Source organism: Asterias amurensis, chromosome 1 (genome assembly GCF_032118995.1).
Source record: "Asterias amurensis chromosome 1, ASM3211899v1".
Taxonomy (NCBI): Eukaryota; Metazoa; Echinodermata; class Asteroidea; order Forcipulatida; family Asteriidae; genus Asterias; species Asterias amurensis.
The window spans coordinates 13718828-13737894 of NC_092648.1; the positions used below are offsets into that span (position 1 = coordinate 13718828).

At 38.1% G+C, this 19067-nt stretch overlaps 1 protein-coding gene across 3 annotated transcripts in view; it reads right to left on the reverse strand.

The window, feature by feature from the left end:
• The window catches only part of LOC139946547 (uncharacterized), a 55320-nt gene that overhangs the window by 18540 nt on the left and 17713 nt on the right, over nucleotides 1-19067 (reverse strand). For 2 of the 3 annotated variants that reach the window (XM_071944247.1, XM_071944262.1), the window contains exon 2: nucleotides 6588-7235. In XM_071944247.1, coding sequence (XP_071800348.1) covers nucleotides 6588-7221 — 634 coding nt within the window. In that variant the 5' untranslated portion in view covers nucleotides 7222-7235. Of the gene's footprint in view, nucleotides 1-6587; nucleotides 7236-13536; nucleotides 14054-19067 lie in introns of those variants that run through there. The other variant, XM_071944254.1, reaches the window with a different exon arrangement.

Genomic DNA, 19067 nt, shown 5'->3' on the forward strand with positions numbered 1-19067 from the left:
TTATTAAGGTTATCTTTCTTATATTGAACCAAATAAAACAATCTGGGATTACATACTTTTTCTCCCTAAGATAACCACGCATTGCGTGCCAGTTCCTTGTTACAAAAGCATCAGTACATACACGACCACACTCCTTCTATACCCAGCCTGCCACCTCATATTTTGTGTACGGTTTCCAGGTTTTGGGGCAGCGGGGTTGGTATGCTAATTTTCCCCCAACCAATAAATTGTGTGTTTTGATTGCCTATCGATAAGTCTAATCATCTAATGATACGGCTTTTAAGTTTTCAAATGTTCAAAGTACACAATAACTCACAGCAAGATAAGCAAACACTTGCACTTCCTAAACATCAACCATACCATCAAAACATGCCTCAATCTTTCAAAAACATCCAAATCCTCCAGATGCCTTTCCCATGTCAGTTGATAGAGCACCATTTTCATCCTGCACAAGGAATTTTGAAATAGATCAAACCAGACAAAACAACCAATGGAAATAATAAATAAAACTTCAGATAGGATCTGTCACATATAACTTCTGTGCAGAACTTCAATTGGAACACCATTTTTCACAAACCAGACAAAACAACCCATGGAAATTATAAACAAAATTTTCAGATTGGATCCATTATCAAGTTTACTACTACTGTGACAGGATTTACTGTTGTCTCTATACCTTTAGTTTTGCTGCTCCCTTCACTTCTACTCGGTGAGCAGTCCCTATGTCTGCTTCTTGGTGAACGATCCACCATGATGGCTAAATCACTGTTATCCAACCATGATATGATCCAATGTGAAAACACTCCCAATAGAAAACTCCTGGTACGGTACGTCCTGTGGTTGTATTCTAATCCTCTCATAAAGAACAGCAAGTTCTGTCTCATGGAACTCTCACATCATGAGCTCAAATGCCTGGCTCAGCATTCCTTAGCTTCTTGATGTAGGAAGAACTGCAACTCTCAGTGAATTACTTTGGGGCAACATTCACTGAGGAAATCTTCAGAACTTTTACCAAGAGAGAAATTTAAACTGCAGTTTATTCCTTCTTCCAGGACACGGATGTGAGTCTGTGTTCATGGGAAATTCTGCAGAAAGCAGGGTTTTGTCCAGCAAACACTATTAGAACTGGTATGTGGACTGTGAATGTGTGTTGTGTGTGATTGGTAAATAGATTGACCTTACACACACCACTGGATATCCACTCAAAAGATCAGACAGTCTAGTCTCACTCAGTTTTATCATACAGCTAAAAAGTACTCAAAAGTGAAAGAAACCCCCCAGATAAAACGCCCTTTTATGCAAACATTGTGTTGTTTGGCTTACAGTACAAAATACAATGATTTAGTTCTAAAGGAATACTTACCTGTATTTTGTGGCGATTGATACCAATATATATTTCCAGTGTAAGTTAATTCCAGAGAAACTTCAAATAGTTTAAAAGCTAACTTTTTACAAAGGTGGGGATAAATGCACCTCAAACACCAAGGGGTGTTCTTTGGATTAATGTTGACAATATTAAATGACAACGGCCAAAAGAGTAATGTACATCGTCACATATGTGGATTGTCTGAAAATCAGTGAAACAATATATTTAAGTCCAACATCAAACTGTGGACATCCTAGACTATTCAAACATAACAACTACACATCATTCCATCACATGAACCATTAAAAAGATGTTCAAGTAAAAGCAGATACCTTTAGGCCAAGTACTTTGTGGGAAAATATTTCTTTATCTGCAGATCCAATTTCCAGGGGCGGGCAGTGTGTATTTTGTTCTGATACCAGCATGTTTCCAGTTTCAATGACTTGTGTTTATTTTCAGTCTCTAAAATAGTCAAGTAAGTTAAATATTACACAAATTTTACACAAACTATTAAAACTAAACATTCCAGCAGCTACGTTTTTGTACTTAACAGTTCAAGTTTTTACAAGTAGTTCTCCAAACACGGCCTATGGGAGTCCAGTGTTTGCAAGCCGACTCTAAGACCAACAAGTCATAATAATGATTCATCCGGCATGCTTGCTCGATGGTAACAGTAACACCCATTAGGATGAACCCTAGGTTACCCCTAAGCTGACCCCTCATTCACCTTTTTAGTTCTTTCCCTGTGCCAAGTTTAATTTCTACCGCACCCTCTGTGTTCTTTATAATCCCTGTTGAAAAGTTGCCAAATCCTGCAAATTGGATTGCACAATCAGGTAACACCCCCCCCCCCCCCCCACACACAAACAAAGCTCAGCAACAGCAACAGCCCATAAAAAAGTTGCACTTGGCCAACTCTTAATGAAGCGCTAAGTGGTTGTGCAGTCAACTACACACCTGATTTGAAAAGGGATTTTTATCACATAAGTACCTTTAATCAACCACTGAAGGGAGAGTTTAGCCAACCTTGGCAGAGTCTTAATTAATCACAGTTGTTTTTTAAAGTCCCAGGGTAAACTTAAAAACCAGACAACTTGTTTTCTGTGACCCAGAGTGTGTTCAATGCACCCTAATACATATTTGAACAATTAAGGGATAAAAGTCACTGAACTGGATTTAGCTCACAAAGCAAGTCACTCGGTGAGACTGGGGCGACAATCCAAACAATGGTCGGATTGAATTTCTGTCTGGGACAATCCAATAATCCTACACAGGTTATTTAAACTTTGTAGGTTATTCGTAGGAATTACATTAGCAGTTTCTTGCTTAGGAAGCTTATAATGCTTGATTCACAATGAAATGGAAGATTAGATTGTTGCTAAGTGCGTGTTAAAAACATTCAAAACAACTTGACTAAAGGAGCATAATCCGAGACATGAGTTCCGAGTATCAGTAAAAAAACAATCAAACACAATACCAGTTGGAAGTAGGTAGGCCCTAAGCAAAGAGATAAACACACAAGCGAGAAAGGACCAAAACGAGCAGAGTTATGCTGTTTGAAACATCAAGACCGAACCGGCTCTTCTAAGAGATCCAACACTCCCCCAAAAGAAAATTTTTACATGGTCGTACCCCCAAGTTGACTATTATTTATAGTTTATTATTTTCCTTCACACCATGCAAAGCTTCAAACATCACTTACCAAAATCTATAAACAGCTCTCTAATGCTCGTTACCAAGTAAGTTTTTATGTTAATAACTATTTCCAGTAATTACCAATAGTGTCCAGTGCCTTAAGGTCACAAGCACATCATCTTTTCAAAACTAAAAGAACAATTGCTCTTGCTAGTGTCTTCATTCTTGTCACCAGAGGGACCCAGCAGAAGGCCATAGGAGGTGTATTAATTTTCTGGTTGACCTCATTATCAGGTTGAGTAATCAGAAACAGACCACAACAGACACTCTGGGTATGAGAACCAGATGTCAATTGGGTGGATCCTCAATCACATTAAAAGGGGGTGTGACTTGACAATGGTTGTTTTTTAGACTCCCCAGTCTGAATGTGTTGTTTGTGTCACATCCAGGTCTCCCAGGTAAAGCTTCCTGAACCTCCTGGGTGTTTTTCAGGAAGATTATGTCACCACAAATCACAACTTAGACTGTTTGGACACCACACCAGCTAATTGTTTTTTCCCCCTCATGTGTTGCCATGTTATGCACCTGCCATAGATAAACACAAAGAGCCCAATGTACGCTGAGAGGTATAAGACCCTTTTCATTTTGCAAAATTCCCTTCCATTAGAAAATATTCCAAGTTTAATTTTGAGAAAATAAAATCAGCTGATTGCAAACTGCTTTCCAAAACCAAAAAGGACCCAAGGTATGAATTCAGGCCATTAACTATTTTTTGCAAATTTAATTTTGAATGGGGGACCAAGGCCAAGAGCAGGTCATTCCAGACCACGCTCTCAAGAAACTCTTTACTGATTATTGTGTAGCATTATCATCAATGACATTTGATGCTTCATCTTCCAAAATACAAAGCTGTACTAATAACCCTTTAGACTGAATATAACAAATCAATTTAAAATCATACAGCCTAAATCTGTTTGTCATCAGCTCAGTAGTAATAAAACACCCAGGTGTCCTCTCTAAACCATGAAGTAAGCCAGTTGAAGAAGTCTAGACACCACCCCTAACTAATTGCCTTGTTGACCTCTCTTAAGGTCAACCTAGCTCTCCAACCCAAGAGATCTTGGGGTCAATTTGTTCCCATCATCAGGGACCAAGGTCCTACGATTCTTTGTTTGAATACAATCTCAGCTTGACTCTTCTGGCTTTATTACTTTACAATGATGTTTACCTTTACTTTAACTATTGCTGCCACAGCAATTAATCAAGTCTGATAATAAAATATTGATCTAAGCACTGATCAATTATGTATAGTTTATGGATTCATAAAATCTCGCTGGCTTTGCTTAAGTTGGGATTACCTCTTGTGGCCGGGTCAAATTTCAGCATCCATAACAATGTGATGGTACTGTGATTAGTATTTTTGATAACGAGATATGGGTGGTTCTCTGAAAGCTTTAATCTCACTGAGGTCGTTGGCTGTGTACCAACTTGAAAATTTATTACAACTTTTGTTCATAATATTTTGATTTACACATTGCAAACGAGAATCTATTTTTAGTAACTGTGACTCATCCAGTCAGCCGCCCAACAATGTGCACTTAAATATTGTTTATAAAATAGTAAAGAAAACAAAATTACTTGGCGATTATCTATAAAAATCATTATTCTTAAAATATAACCCATTTTTAATTCAATAGGTATGCCCCCACCCATACAGTCTTTGCTTCTCCACCTTTATGAATAAATGCATTTTTTTGTCAATTTTTTTTTTAATTGATTTTTGAGTGTATGTGAGTGATCAAGTTTGTAGCTATACAGTGAAATGTCAAAGCTGTGCTGGCAGGCATGGACATGTTCAAACATGTTTTGGCTTGACACGTGTGGAGGGGGGGGGGCGGCTGAAAATATCTCCTTTGATGGATTATTCTAAATGTGAGAATGAACACAAAAGGTTATTGGATGAATCATATCACAATGGCTCGTCACATACAGCATCATACAATGAATTTGTCTATAATTATATATATTTTTTTGAGCTTTTTGGGCAAATTTCCAACGGTCCTGATTGTCAATTTATTTTTGGGAAGCTAAAAGTTTGAAAAAGAACTGTGGTTTATATTTTACTTCTGATATGGGTCTAATATATTGTGTGCCATCAAATCTGCTACAATTCAAAGTGTACAATGATTGTTACATTATTTTAAAAATTTAAAGAGCTGCTCAAGCAGAAAGTAATGCTGAGCATTTTCCTGCTTAGCAAACTAAGAAGAGTACCAGGTACATTTTGTACAAATAAAATTGTGCTTCAGCTGGTAACCATATTTGGGTAAGCATGATTTTGTTGTGCTTAGCACTTTTTTATCTATAAGCAGCTCTAGGCTACTGGGCCCAGGAAGGATCAAAGTTTCCTCTTAGGGGCGGGGTTCACTTCCAAGACACTGCATTAGGGACCAATTTCATGAAGCTGTTTAGCAGAAAATACTGCTTGACAAATTTCTTTGCCATTGTCTTGCCAAGTAAAAATTTAGTGGAGTACCAGCCATAAAAATGCAAACTTAATGTAATTTTGGCTGGTAACCTGTTCTTGCTTAACAACAATATTCTCTAACTACATCTCAATGTCACTTAACAGCCACAGAAAACCACAAGTTCAAAGACACGCCCCTTTATCCACCATTTAATAACCAAGTGTATTTACAACGTACTGTACTTTCCGAATCGGATTATATAGTATCCTACTGTCCTTGAGCGAATCAAAATGCAGAGTAAAATGTGCTGGTACCAAAAAACCCATAGATGCTTTACTTTCATATAAAAAAAGTCTCACGTTACAAGAGTTTATCAGAGTTTTTGACCATGATGCGTGCAACATGTATATTAAACCCAGGAAGTAATTAAATTTTATTGAGTATTTTTTTTCGGGGAAAAAGTATATTTTGAAAAGTTAACAAAACAACAATTGAAGTGCAACGATCCAAAAAATTGATAAGTTGGGTCTTTATTGTTTTATTCAGATACAAATTTGAAATAAGAAACTTTGGGTACCAGTAAAAGTTCACTGTAAATTATTTGAAAACAGAAACAACGCTGAAAGTTTATTGTAGATAAGTTTTTTGTAGGCTGAACAAATTTGGTTTTACTTTTAAATTGTTGTTTTTTTTCAAATCTATTGAATGATTGATTCTGGTGTGAATTTCATAAATTCAGGTTTAAAACTGACCTTTAAGTTTGAGGACTAGAAACTACAACTCTTTTAGTCACTAATTTAATTACCAGTCCTGTAATTTTGTCTTTAACTGTAAATTGTGTACCGGAGAGTAAAGACAAATTATTCTGTGTTTTTTTTCTTCAATATTTTACTGACAAGTTTAACACCCATGAAATATAGCTTTTAAGAGTTGAAATTTTCTGCATCTTTTGCCCCCTTTTAAAATTTTATTTAGGCGCTCAAATCACCAGTTCATTTTCATGTTCAGTTGGTCAATTTAAATGCCAGTTGTATTTATTCGACAGTTTTGGAAAATTTTGATTCTCTGTTTGAAGCTTGACGCAAATGGTCTGCTTACTCTATGTGGACTTTCCTTACCTTGGGGTTGTATCCGTAGCCGCCTTGTTGCCTGCTGTCTCTCGTCACCAGAGAAACTTGAGATTCGCAAACGTATTAACGTCTCGCAAAACACGAGAGTTGATGGGGTTTGTGTCGAGGTGGAGTGGAAGAACCTAGAGGCCGAGCCATAGCCAGACGATAACGGGGAACCGGAGTCACTCTGGGCACCGGGGAACATTCGCCCGATATAACCCGGGCACTGGGGTGGCGTTCCTCCTGAGCTTGGGCGCTGCACCCGCGGGGCGTGGCCAGAGTTTCCGGGGATGTTGATGGGGGAGGAAATGGCGTTGTTCAGGGAGTCCGACTGGGAGGAGGCACTCATAGGGGAGGAGTCAAACCCCTCAAAAGTGTCCGACTCCTCTTCGTCCATCATCACCTCGTCGTCTGAAATCTCAACGTCGATGACATCCTCGAGATTGTCCTTCTGCATCATATGGAAATCGTCCGGACACAATTCGATGGTCACTCTGTTTTTATAAACGGGGCGTATAAACTCGTCGGCCTGCCGGTCGCGGCGGTTGGTCCGAGTAGGGTGGCGGTCTGGTAGAATAACCTGGTCAGTGTCGGTCAGTTTTCGCAGTCGAGTCCGCACTCGGATCTTCAGCTCACTCATAATACAGCAGCGTTCTGTCAGGAACAAAGAAAAGAGAGTGTCTGATTTGTGAAAAGGACGAACGTGAAAAAGATGAGTCATCAATGAGCAGAGAAAAGGATCATCTTCAAAGGATGAAGACAGGTCAGACAGACAATAGCCTTTGGACAATTAGAACAGCAAACAAAACGATCGATACTTCTTAAGCTCTAACAATGACTTGAGCTTGTCCTACGTGTCTTTGGTGAAACCTATTGTTTTTTTCCCGCCACAACTAGCTCACGAAATTTCATCATATTTCAGAACTCAGTCTTCAACAGTTGATTTCATTCAAGTCTTTCAACATCATACTAATGTTGCTAACAATCGACTCAAACAAATAAAAGAACATAAAAAGGTTAATACTTTCAAGGGCAGCCAGGCCCCAGGTTGTGGTTGACCCAAGTGCCACTACCAAAACCTCACACCCCGATGATAATAATTCAGATTTTCAGCGTGTTACCTTCTTCCCACCACAGAACAAAGAAAATCCTACCCTGCAGTTTTCCCACTAGAGTTGAAAAACAGTGAGGGGTGGTCGACAAAAAAATATCATATTATGATCAGACTGTATCCATATAGAGGGGCATGTCTGAACATGTCTACTGCTACAGGGGCATAAGCCAAAAATACAAGGCCGATTCCAAAAGAAACAACAAATAAAGGTAGAAAATTTTGGTAAAAAAAATCTCAAAGAATATGATTTCCCCATGCTTGCTCATTGTGAAAAACGTTTGTTCAAAAGTACGCTGTCTATGGAACAGTGCGGTCTTTGTATTCCACGTATAAGCCCGGAAGAGATAATTGCGTTGAACTTTTCAACTTACTTATTTGTGTGGAAGCATGTATATAAAAAAATCAATAATTAGCTTCTAATGAAATGAGGTTTAACACAATGGGCCGAGGATAGCTACCGTTAAACCGATGGCGTTGGACAATCAATTCAGGGTCTAAATAGTGTTATAAATAGTTCTAGGGGTAGATGATGAGTAGAGATAAAAATAAGCGTCTTATCAGATTATAGTGTATTGGTACAGGGTGTCCCGACTTACAATTAAAAACAAAACAATATAGAACAAGATTTTAAGCTTTGCATGGTGTTGAAACAAGATATGAACTAGTTTACCGAAAAATGAACCATAGCAATATTTTCTTTAAAAAAAATGGTGGCTTCTGTTAAGAACCAGAGGTGAGATAAGGGTCAATGATTGGAACATTGCGGTTTTTTCTTTCTTTAGGAGATTGCAAAGACTTTTCTCAATTCTTGCAATAGGAGTTTTATACATGGCTGTCTTCCGTGAACTTGCTTATTTCTCAATTTTTTTTTATCCAAACAGGTACATGGAACTTTTTTATAATGGTTTCCTAAAACACATACAAGTTAAAAACAAGGCAAACAAACTCTCATCTGTCAAAAAAAACAGTTTTGAAAAAATAACTACTGTAGCCTACCCACAAAATAATCTTTTGTTTTAACAACTCTAATAGGTTTTGTTAAATAATATGTGTTAGGTCTATATAAATCAATAATTTGTAATATGTTTCATCCACATATTCTAATATTCCACATACATGTAGTGTGAATTATTATACTCAAAGTACATCAAAAGACACTCGACTCCAATCACAAGATACATTAAAAGGTGTCCACACTCATTAGACAGCAGAGACAGTTTGGCAGATTTTTCTTGCGACCAAGAAATGTTGAATTGAAAACATGAAACTATTAAATTGGCAACAGTTATTGCATGTGTGATAACAAGCTATTACAAATGTGAGAAAGAAGTGCAAGACAAGTATTGGCAGTCTGCAATGATGGAATGTAAGCAGCATCTGCTTTCTTGTATATATCGAACTATTGAACTAATGCAATACAATCACTATGACTCCATCCTACCATGGGTCCTTTGAGTCATCCATGACTTCTTTTAACAACCAGACCATAGCAAGAATAAAAACTCGAAAACGACTTTTCTTCTGTTGGGGCGAAACCATCCAGAAAGAATTAAATAACAGTCCAGACAAACCGAATCAGTACACTGCAAATTGAGACCATCCACGTTGATGTTTACATCATTGCTCAGCACCCAGCAGTTTTGCGGTCAGTGATCTTTCATAATAATTCGCCATAACACAAGAAGCTCAGACAATGGAACCAGATCTCCCCAATACACCACCGTAGACCCAGGAGTAGTAAACACAGCTGGTTCACGGGGAGGTTACCAACTGAGGCTGCTTGACACTCTAGCATTGACAACGATCATGACAGGGACCTATAAGTAACTCACTGCAGGGTCCCTTACCAGTCAATGGGGACTCACCCATCAAAAAACCCACTCAGAGTGGAATAAATTACCCGGTGCCCTGCGGGTAAAAAGTCTAACCTTTTAAAATTGTTAAAGGTACCCTTTGATGAGCAAGTTTGTTCTGCGTCTAGTTTAGGTTTCTTAATTCATCAGTGCTTCTTAACAATCAGGAGAAAAAAGTGGTCCAGTGACAAGTTATCATTTTCATTGCTTTGTTGGTACCCATTCAAATCATTGCAACCCAATCAGAAAAATAGTCAGTCCCTTTTTGGTGTCCTGAGAACTTGTGCTTGCCTGACGAAAAATGGTGGCTATACGATTATATTAAGAACAATCGAGTTATCCATTTGAAGGTTTTTCTTTATTCTATCATCTTAGTTAATCATAACTGTCAATGGGGTTTCATGTTTTCCAACTCTCCACTGGTAGCTTAAGTTTGTTTGGCAGCACTTGTGTGTCTGATCTGCCCTCCACCAACAATCAAGCATCCTTTGCTTAACATCTCAACAAGGATCCTGCCAAAGTTACCAATGTAAACATAATCATAAACATCAACAACCCCAAGTTACTATATCAGCCACTGTCAAGAAAATGTATCTGAAATGCATCATGTTTGGCTCTTTCAAGGAGGAGGAAGATGCTATTTTTCCTCTCCAGACATCTGTAGGCATCCTGGGGAGAGGATGGTGTTAAGATCACACTCTCTTTTCTCTCTCCTTCTCTCCAGTCCACCCCAGTAATCCATCCCTAACACCCAACCCCAAACACCCTCCCCTGTTGAAATCAATCCTATGGACGCACCACGAGGGGTCAATCTTACCAGATTACCCAAGTAAGGATTTGACCCCAAGTTGGGCGGGTCAACAGAGGACCCCCCACTGGAGGGTTTGTCTATACTTTGACCCACAGGGTTCTTTAAATAATGTTAGGAACACAATGGAATCTGTCCCAGGTCAGTTTTGTTTTGATCCAAAGTTCAACTGTTTTTAAAGGAAGACAAACGGCGCGGCGCGGCCTGGCCTTTTAAAATTATTGTGGGAAACAGATTTGATTTGGTCTTATTATATATGAGCCCCACGCATTGTCAATATTAAATATTTGATAGCCTATATAATATCCGACTAGTGTGTTTGTCTTTGGAGGGAGTTTGACTTTTATTTTTTGAGTAGGTTTGGACATTTATAATGTGGAGGGGAAACTCTTGACTGTTTCAGAATAATCACAGTCTTCCTTGTAAAGGCCGGGGGGGGGGGGGGGGGGGGGGCACAAGGGACCAACTAACAGACTCACTAGGTATGAACCCTATTGTTATTATTGAAAAGGTGCGTCTGCCAAGAGCTACATCAAAAATGGAAATGTACCCAGTATTTCCTTTGCCACCCAGTATTTCTGTGTCCCCCATTGGGCAGTATCCCCCTCCCCTCACACAGCAACTTGGATAAGCAGTGGTAAGAAATTTACAAAATAAAAATAATTTCTCACATAAATTATTAATACACTTAGTGACAGTGAATTCTGACTTACACAAAAGCAATCCAGTGGAATTACTGACCTACAAGTCATTGAATGCCAATCTAAAGAGTAATATTTAACAAAAATATCATGTAACTATCAATCAACGGCTTATATGTACATCATCAAAAGTATTTGCACAGGAAAGATCATAAAATCCTTTAGTTAGTTATTACTCGCTGGAGCCACTCATACTAAACTACAACATCTGGCGATGTCGTGCTGGTATGTAGAGATTTTTCCCCACTTGTTACCGACGACACGCCGCCAGTGAGCCCCACCCAGAAGCCACATCTGAGAGATCGTCCAGCTGGCCACCCCCGCACTCGCTTTTGTACGTCATCTGACATGCGTTCCGTGACAACGGATGCGCATCGAGCTAACGGATCGAACAGACCCCATTATTCATTTATTGATCGCTAATTGCCATGGCTGATGTAATATGAATTGTGTCTGACACCACACCGGTAATGATTTTTTGATGATTTAATTATTATTTTTTCTCTTGTTTCTCTGCGCTTGTATACAAGTCCAGCTCCCATTGTTAAGAAGGGGAAGGCCTTTCAATTGGATTACGCAAGCGAAATCTATTATTTTCCAATGTTTATTTTGTTACTAGGTGCGAAGTAAACAAAAACAAAAACAAGCCTCAATCAGTGAACAGAGATAATCACACAATAGTGACTTTAAATAAAAGCTTTATCACCTGTTATCATATTAAACACACACTGATCCTACATTGTATAAAAAGACTTGTTCTGCCTTTTCACTGGATGATTCTAGCAACTGTATTTCAATACTTGGGATGACTAGTCTTATTTTGTCAACAATATAAACTGACTAAGCTTAAAGTTCATTTACTTTAACAATATTTCTGCGACATATAACCTTGCTGTAGTAAGGCCAAATAAAAAATTTTTAAACATGGTTAGCGTCCCACCTGCTTCCTTTTTAGAGGCCGCCACCTTTTTTGTAAAAAAAAAAAAGATGACATTTGAACGATTTCACACCCAAAAAAAAAAGAATTTGAAAAAATAGCCCAGTCGGTTGTCTTAAAAAATGTCAGTTGGCCATTATGAAACAAAGAAAAGAAAAAAAACCCTCCTCCTTCCTTCTTTTCAAAAAGGCAGGAGGATAAACATTTTTCTTTTTGGTGGGGGGGGGGGAGCCTAATAAGCTTTGAATTATCATTGTGTGTTTCAAGTAAACAACACTGTGCACCGTAGCGTATCAACACTCGCCCTATGCATGGGCAACCAAACTCTTGACCAATCAGAGGGCAGGATTTACCTGCATGGGGATAGGTGCCCTATATAAACCATGGCTTCAATAATGGGGTCTGGTCCAACTTTGGAATCTTTTATAAAGGATGTCTTTGTGTTGAATCACTGGTGTGTGTAACTTTGTATTGCAAATGATTGGGTCAGGGCTATTATTTGATTACCACGTCTGCTTACATCAGCGGAAAAAATCCCTACAATTGAGTTGTTATGCAATGCCAGCCCCCCCCCCCCCAAAAAAAAAAACCACAAAAACAAACAAAAAAAACAAACAAAAAAAAACAATCCCAAAATACCCCCACACAACACCAGAAGTTGATTTTCAATCTTTGACTGTTTTTAAGAAAGTCAATTTCAATATGAGAATGTCACTTGCAAAGCCAACAGTTGACTATTGGAAAATAACTTGATTTTTGCACCAAACTCAAGTTTTTACGTTATATTTAACCAATTTACTACAATTCAAAGTTAAATTCTTAAAACCATTGAATTGTAGCTTGATATAATGTAAATTTGTATGTTTGTTTAAAACTAGTATATCTAGGAATTAATGTTATTCTAAGAGCCCATGGTATAATGTAACAGCAGCTTTCAAATAATCAATAACTTATAATCAGTAAGCAATTACCTAATTGAAAATCAAGGCACCGACAGCCAAAAGTCCAAAACACACACAGGGTGATTGAACTGTTCTGTTATTATGAAACAGCTCTAGCACAAATCAATCAAGATTTCTAGAAACTAGTAATCAACAAACCCCCTATTACCGCGAAGTAATCAATAATTCAGGCCTTATATTGTTACTGTACTTGTTAATCTCGATTAAACACAATACAGCACTTTGCAAATAGAGCTCTACATAGTCCAGATCATCGATGATCGTCCCTTGTTTACATAGAAATGGCTGGGTCTGTCGTTGACAAATAAGCATCGAACCATCTTGTTTACAAACAAAATAGCAACCATACTTGATAGAAAAGTTGACTACAATTGCTTTTTAAATGTCACTGCCCACAAAAACACACATCAATGAGCACTACTGAAATCAAATTAAAATAAAACCCAGAGTTATGTATTTACATTAATTTGTTTACTAAAAATGTCATGTGTAACAATTATACCAAATAAAAAAGTATAAATTAAAAAACTTGCAAACTAAACGCATATCAGGCATGCTTAATTAGTAAACAACAACATACCTTATAGCCAATGTGGCATCCAGATAGACCATGGAGAAAGAAAAACTGTTTGTGCTTTGTCAAGTTCTCCTCAAGACAAATCCCCAAAGAATCCAAAATCTTCTTTTGTGCGTCAAATAATTTAAGTCCTCTCTTCACAAAGAGCCGTCAAAATATAAACAATAGCTATCAATTGTCAAACATAAATATAGGTGTTCCTTACTGGCTTGTTCTATTCCGAATAAAAAGAAGATAACAAAACAAAATGTAGCCTGAGTCACCGCACAATCTCTTTATGATTGTCTGTTGCTGAGCAAATCAAACAAAAGACAAGGTCACTGCTTGGCTCTGACAGTTCTGTAAAACTCCTACTGTATAATTAGTTAGTGTATAATACATTTGTACACCCTCTATATAATAGACAATCCTATCCCCCTATTGCATGGATACAGCGTATGCGCAGCAGAGTGTGTTTACAACTACAGTGTGATGATGTGGCCCGTCGCTTGAACTAAGGTCACTGGTTGAAACTGTGCCAAGATTTGTTACATACAGCACACAGCGCGAGCAGTAAGCCTGCCAAGAGCACGCCCATCCTATTCACTGCTGATGCTCATTGTTATCGGGATACTGAATGGGTAACACTGCGTATACACACAGGACAATGATCTGTGACTGACTGCAGACCTTTTTTAACCTAGTCATGACAACACACCGGCCGGGCACAGAGTTTCTCAAATCAGCTTCTCAAATCATAACAAAAATAAAGTTAAAGCAATCAAAACATTTGGGGTCTAGGGTAAAATTTGACTTTCCACACCTGCATGAAATGAATTAGAACTTTAATTTTCATGAGTCTTCTCCAACAGAAAAAAAAGGCCCAGTGGCACAAAGATACTAAGTGCCACAAAGTTTTTGACTTTTCAAAAACAAAACTCTGAGAAAAACAATTGAAAATTCAAATTGAATCTAGGGTATCTGTAGCAGTGTTGGTCTGTACACATTTACCTGTATTGATAACAACGGGGATAGATTTGTACAATGGAAATCTGCTTCAGCGAGAGTAACCAGCACCAGAAAGTTTTCAAACTTATCAAAATGAAAGCAGTAGGCCTAATGGTAGTGTGTGTGTGTTGGGGGGGGGGGGGGCTGGTAGTAATCAGTTCTTGAACCCCTGCACTGATTAAACACACCAGGGCTTTCTGACTACCCTCGGCAATCAGCTTCAAAGAGAAATTAATGTTTGACAACTGTCCAAAAAGCCTTCAAAACATAAATAATAAAAAGTTGAGACAAAAACAATTGGAAAAGGTCACGATAGGGTAGGTTTAAAATCAGTTTCCTCTACACCTGCACTGATTAAACATTGGGGAGGTTTGGCTTACCCGGTTAAATTTGCCAACTGAAGAAAGTGGCTTGGTGCCAAGAAAAGACATCAATCCCATGAAAACATTTTGAGGTTTAATTCCTGGACCCAGATACCTGTTTAATATTCATGAAGTCTAGAGAGCAGTAGACCCCTTCAAGAAACCATAGAGCAAGGAAGAAACAAAGGGTGTTAACAATACACCTGGTTGTTGAGTCTGTCTCATTTTGCTCTGAGGGACAGTGCCCCGAGGGTATGTAGCACTCTCTGCCAGCAGGCCATTGTCATGCTGTCTCACCCTCCTCCAACCAAACCCTACCAGCAAAGATTGGTGGTCCTTGCTCTCTATTCCTTGCTCTATGATGCAGATGAGCAATCTCTTAGACACATTTCAAAGAAAATGACAGCTTAATTCAATGCAACATGAATGTAGTTCACTTAGAGGCAGACACTCGCTTTTTACTACATGTTGAGAAACATAGCTCTGATAATCATGCTCCCTTCCAGTAAAAAATGGAAGAACAGTTTCATGCTCAGTGGTCTCTGCCAGGCCATTGTCCCGCTGCCCCACCCTCCTCCAAACCCTATCAGCAAAGACTGGTTCTTGCTCTCTATGCTCTTAGCCCAATGCTCTTACATTTCAAGGAACATGACAGCTTAAAGGTGCATTACAATGCAACATGAATGTAGTTCACGTGGAGGCAGCAAACCCTGGTATCATGGAGGAACTATGGTTATATGTACTACCTGTCAAGAAACATGGATCTGATAATGCTCACTTCCAGAAAAAAAAGGAAAAACAGTTCCATGCTTTACATAAAGTTTTGTCAATCAAACTGACAGAAGGTTTTGTATGGTGACCATAGCGAATGGTATGGGTACAGAGATGACAATGATCTTTGTACCAGTACATTACAAGTACATTAACCCATAAGAAGGCACCCATTTGAAGGCACATGACCTCTCATGTACCCCGACTGTGCAAATTACGTAGTTTTGGCTGGGACAACTATCTGTTGGCAGTGATATGGTGTTTCATGCTCTGTGAGTATGTTGCAGTAATCAGATACATAAATAGACTCCCCTACATCGTCGAGGTCAATCAACAGTAACTTACGCCTGTATGTGCCATGCACAACTATCAGGTAGCGCGCTATCGGTCAAATAAGGGGTCTAGACTGGTCCCCTGTCTATATCAGCAAGGATATGACAGGTTTTTGGTTTGACATGTTTACAATTGTACATCAGACTTGACTGTGAATTTCCAGGACCATGAAGGCCATGTAAATGAAGGCGATAAAAAGGTGATTATGGATGTAGGCTTAAGGCAGATCTCTGGTGTAGTTCATGAGCATCAACGTGTGATGTCAGATGTTCAGGCTGTAGGGAGTCTTCCTTTGACCTTAGTGAGGGCACTGTTTCAGTTTGTGACATCATACGCAAAGTGTCTTACATCAAACGCAAATTGTCTTTAGCCACAGTTTTGAGCTGCAATATATGCGTAGCCTATCATGCGCAAATAGAGGAAATGCATCAACATGTCAAAGACCATCAATCCCTGTGGTTCCTGTCTGAGGCCACCAGATGTAAAAGGCAATGGCAAAGTACTTAACAAACAAAAGGACTTGGCTCATATTTGCTCTCAAATTTCCTGGAAAGAAGTTGATTGACTTTTAAAGCAGAATCTTTTATGAATCAACTGGACTTGCTTTGTTTTGAGAGACGGTTCTGTTTAATACAAAAGAATGAGACAAAGAATGAGGTTTTTTTAAAAAACAAAAACACATGTGGTGCAGCTACAAATGTAGCTAGGAAAAAAAAAGTATTTTTGGTATTTTATAACTGACAGATTGAAGAGGGTACCAGGATACACGTTAATTAATTCAAAAGTTATTTTGTGTACACAATAGTGGTCATGAACCTTTTCACTTCCCTTGGCTCATATCCCGATGGCTAGATTGGGGTTTGAATCTTGGTCATGAAACTTGTGTGCTTAAAATTATCTCTTCAAAGTCTTCCAAAGATAAAATCTAGGTGCACCACTAAGTATCCGTTTTTTTATATGACATACAAATACACTTGACATTATCAAGTAGTCCAAAATGTGAAGTTATGTAGCTCTTTTGTTTTGAAAGTAAACTTGATAAAGTTCTTCAAACTGAAATGACCTATAATGCAATAGAAAATGAGACAGAAAGTAAAGAGGGTTATGAGAGTTTCCATTTTTAAATTCTGAACAATTAAACTGGACGACAGTTGGACAAGTTCAAACATGATTTTTAAGAAGCTAAACTAAAATTTGTCAGGTTTTAAAACACCATTATGTACAAAAACAAACCTCATCCCATTTTGTCAATATTTTGATTGAAACTGAAACTCAAAGCATATAAAACTTGAAAACTTGCTTTGACTGCGTCATTAGGTATAACTGATCACAGATTTTGTGCACAAACTTTTGTGAACAATTTTGTGTACAGTCTGAAGGATTTTGATAGGCGTATCATGGCTGAGCGATCTACTTCACCAGGCTCATATCCTGATGACCATTGGCTTCAAAGTGATAGGTAATAGTGACAGGACACTTACATCATATTTTTGTTTAAATAATCCATTGTTCATAACATTGAAACCAAGGGTCCACAATTGTGGTGCTGCACAAATGAAATTGAAAATAATCATCCTTGTTTGTTTTGATTCATAACCTTTCGGGAACAAAAAAAGAGAAAAAAAAATACAAGATAACTTTCAGTAACTTTGTAAATGATACGCCCATGAGTAGTAAATTACGCATACAACCAATTACTGATGATCAGCTGATCGATCTATACAAGTCAAAATCAGTGTGAAGAGATGGTAATGTTTTGGCAACTAGCCACAATAAAAACATCAGATTACTCAGATTGCTTCAAAGCAACTTGGCAAGAAATCAAAGGTTTTAACAATAGCATTATACCTTTTATTTTTGTATTTGTAGATACTTGAAACCTTAGCCACACACAACACAAAAGCCTACCAGCTTTGTTATTGTTGGGCCCTCTCAAAAATAGACTGCTTTAAGTGTAATTGGTGTATTGTGCAATCCTAAAAATCAATCGAGTATTGTCACACGCCAGCAACCAAAACGTTTGTCGAAGTTTGAAGATTTGTGAGCAGTAAAAATAACGTTGATAACAATGAACATGTTCTCTAAACCTTGGGTTTTGTTTTCGTTTTTTTGTATAAAGTTCAGAGTGCCAACTGGTTAAAAATACACCTTGCTTATTGCGTAACTGTTCTTGGAACAATGCCAACGAAAACCACCCATGTTTAGCAACCTCAAACATTGCTCATCATTTGAGTTGCGGTGACTCTATGTTAGACAATAGAATTGGTAGGAGGTAGTGAATCGTCACAATTTGACTTTGAAAAAAAGGGGGAAAAACAACCTTAAAACTCGTTGGGGTAACCGGAGGTTATTTTCCAAATCCTGTGACCTGTACGTACCCTCAGCAGAAGTTTGTCAACATGACTCAAATGTTTCTTCTTGGAGTCAAAATTAAGTTTAACTTCAAAATCTCACCTTTCACTAACAGTTGGTTTACGTATTTCATAGTATATCTTGAACATGGCATGAAACCTTTCACTGACATCGAGATACAAACAATGATGTATGAACACCCATAAGCAGTCCAGGGGTTGATTTCACAAATATAGTCCTAACTTAGGACTAGTCCCAGGAGAGTTAAAAACTTTAGGCTAGGACGAAGTTAGGATGAAGTTAAGACGAGTAATTCAGCCTAACTTGAGATAAGACTAGTCTTAACTCTTAGTGAAATCTACCCAGTGAGCATTCTCCTGAGATCAGTCAAGATGAGCTGAGAGTAGGCCTTTATTGTTTGAAATGTTGAGATTGCAATGGCTCTTTATAAAGAAATGTCTACATGGTTGTACCTCATGTTTATTTATAGTTATAGTTACTTCCTATTATTCGCACCATGCTAATAACATCACTCAGACACAAACAAATTTTGATTTTCTGTTTTTCATAGTCTAACTTGTAGACAGTTTATTTTCTTAAATGCTGTCATAATTCACCTTTCAATGACAGATCCCAACTTTTGTTTGTTCCATAGTCTAACCATAGAGTCAGAGGGTTTTTCTGGCCCTTTTCCCTCATTCTGGAGGTCTCCTGTCCAATTCCAGACAA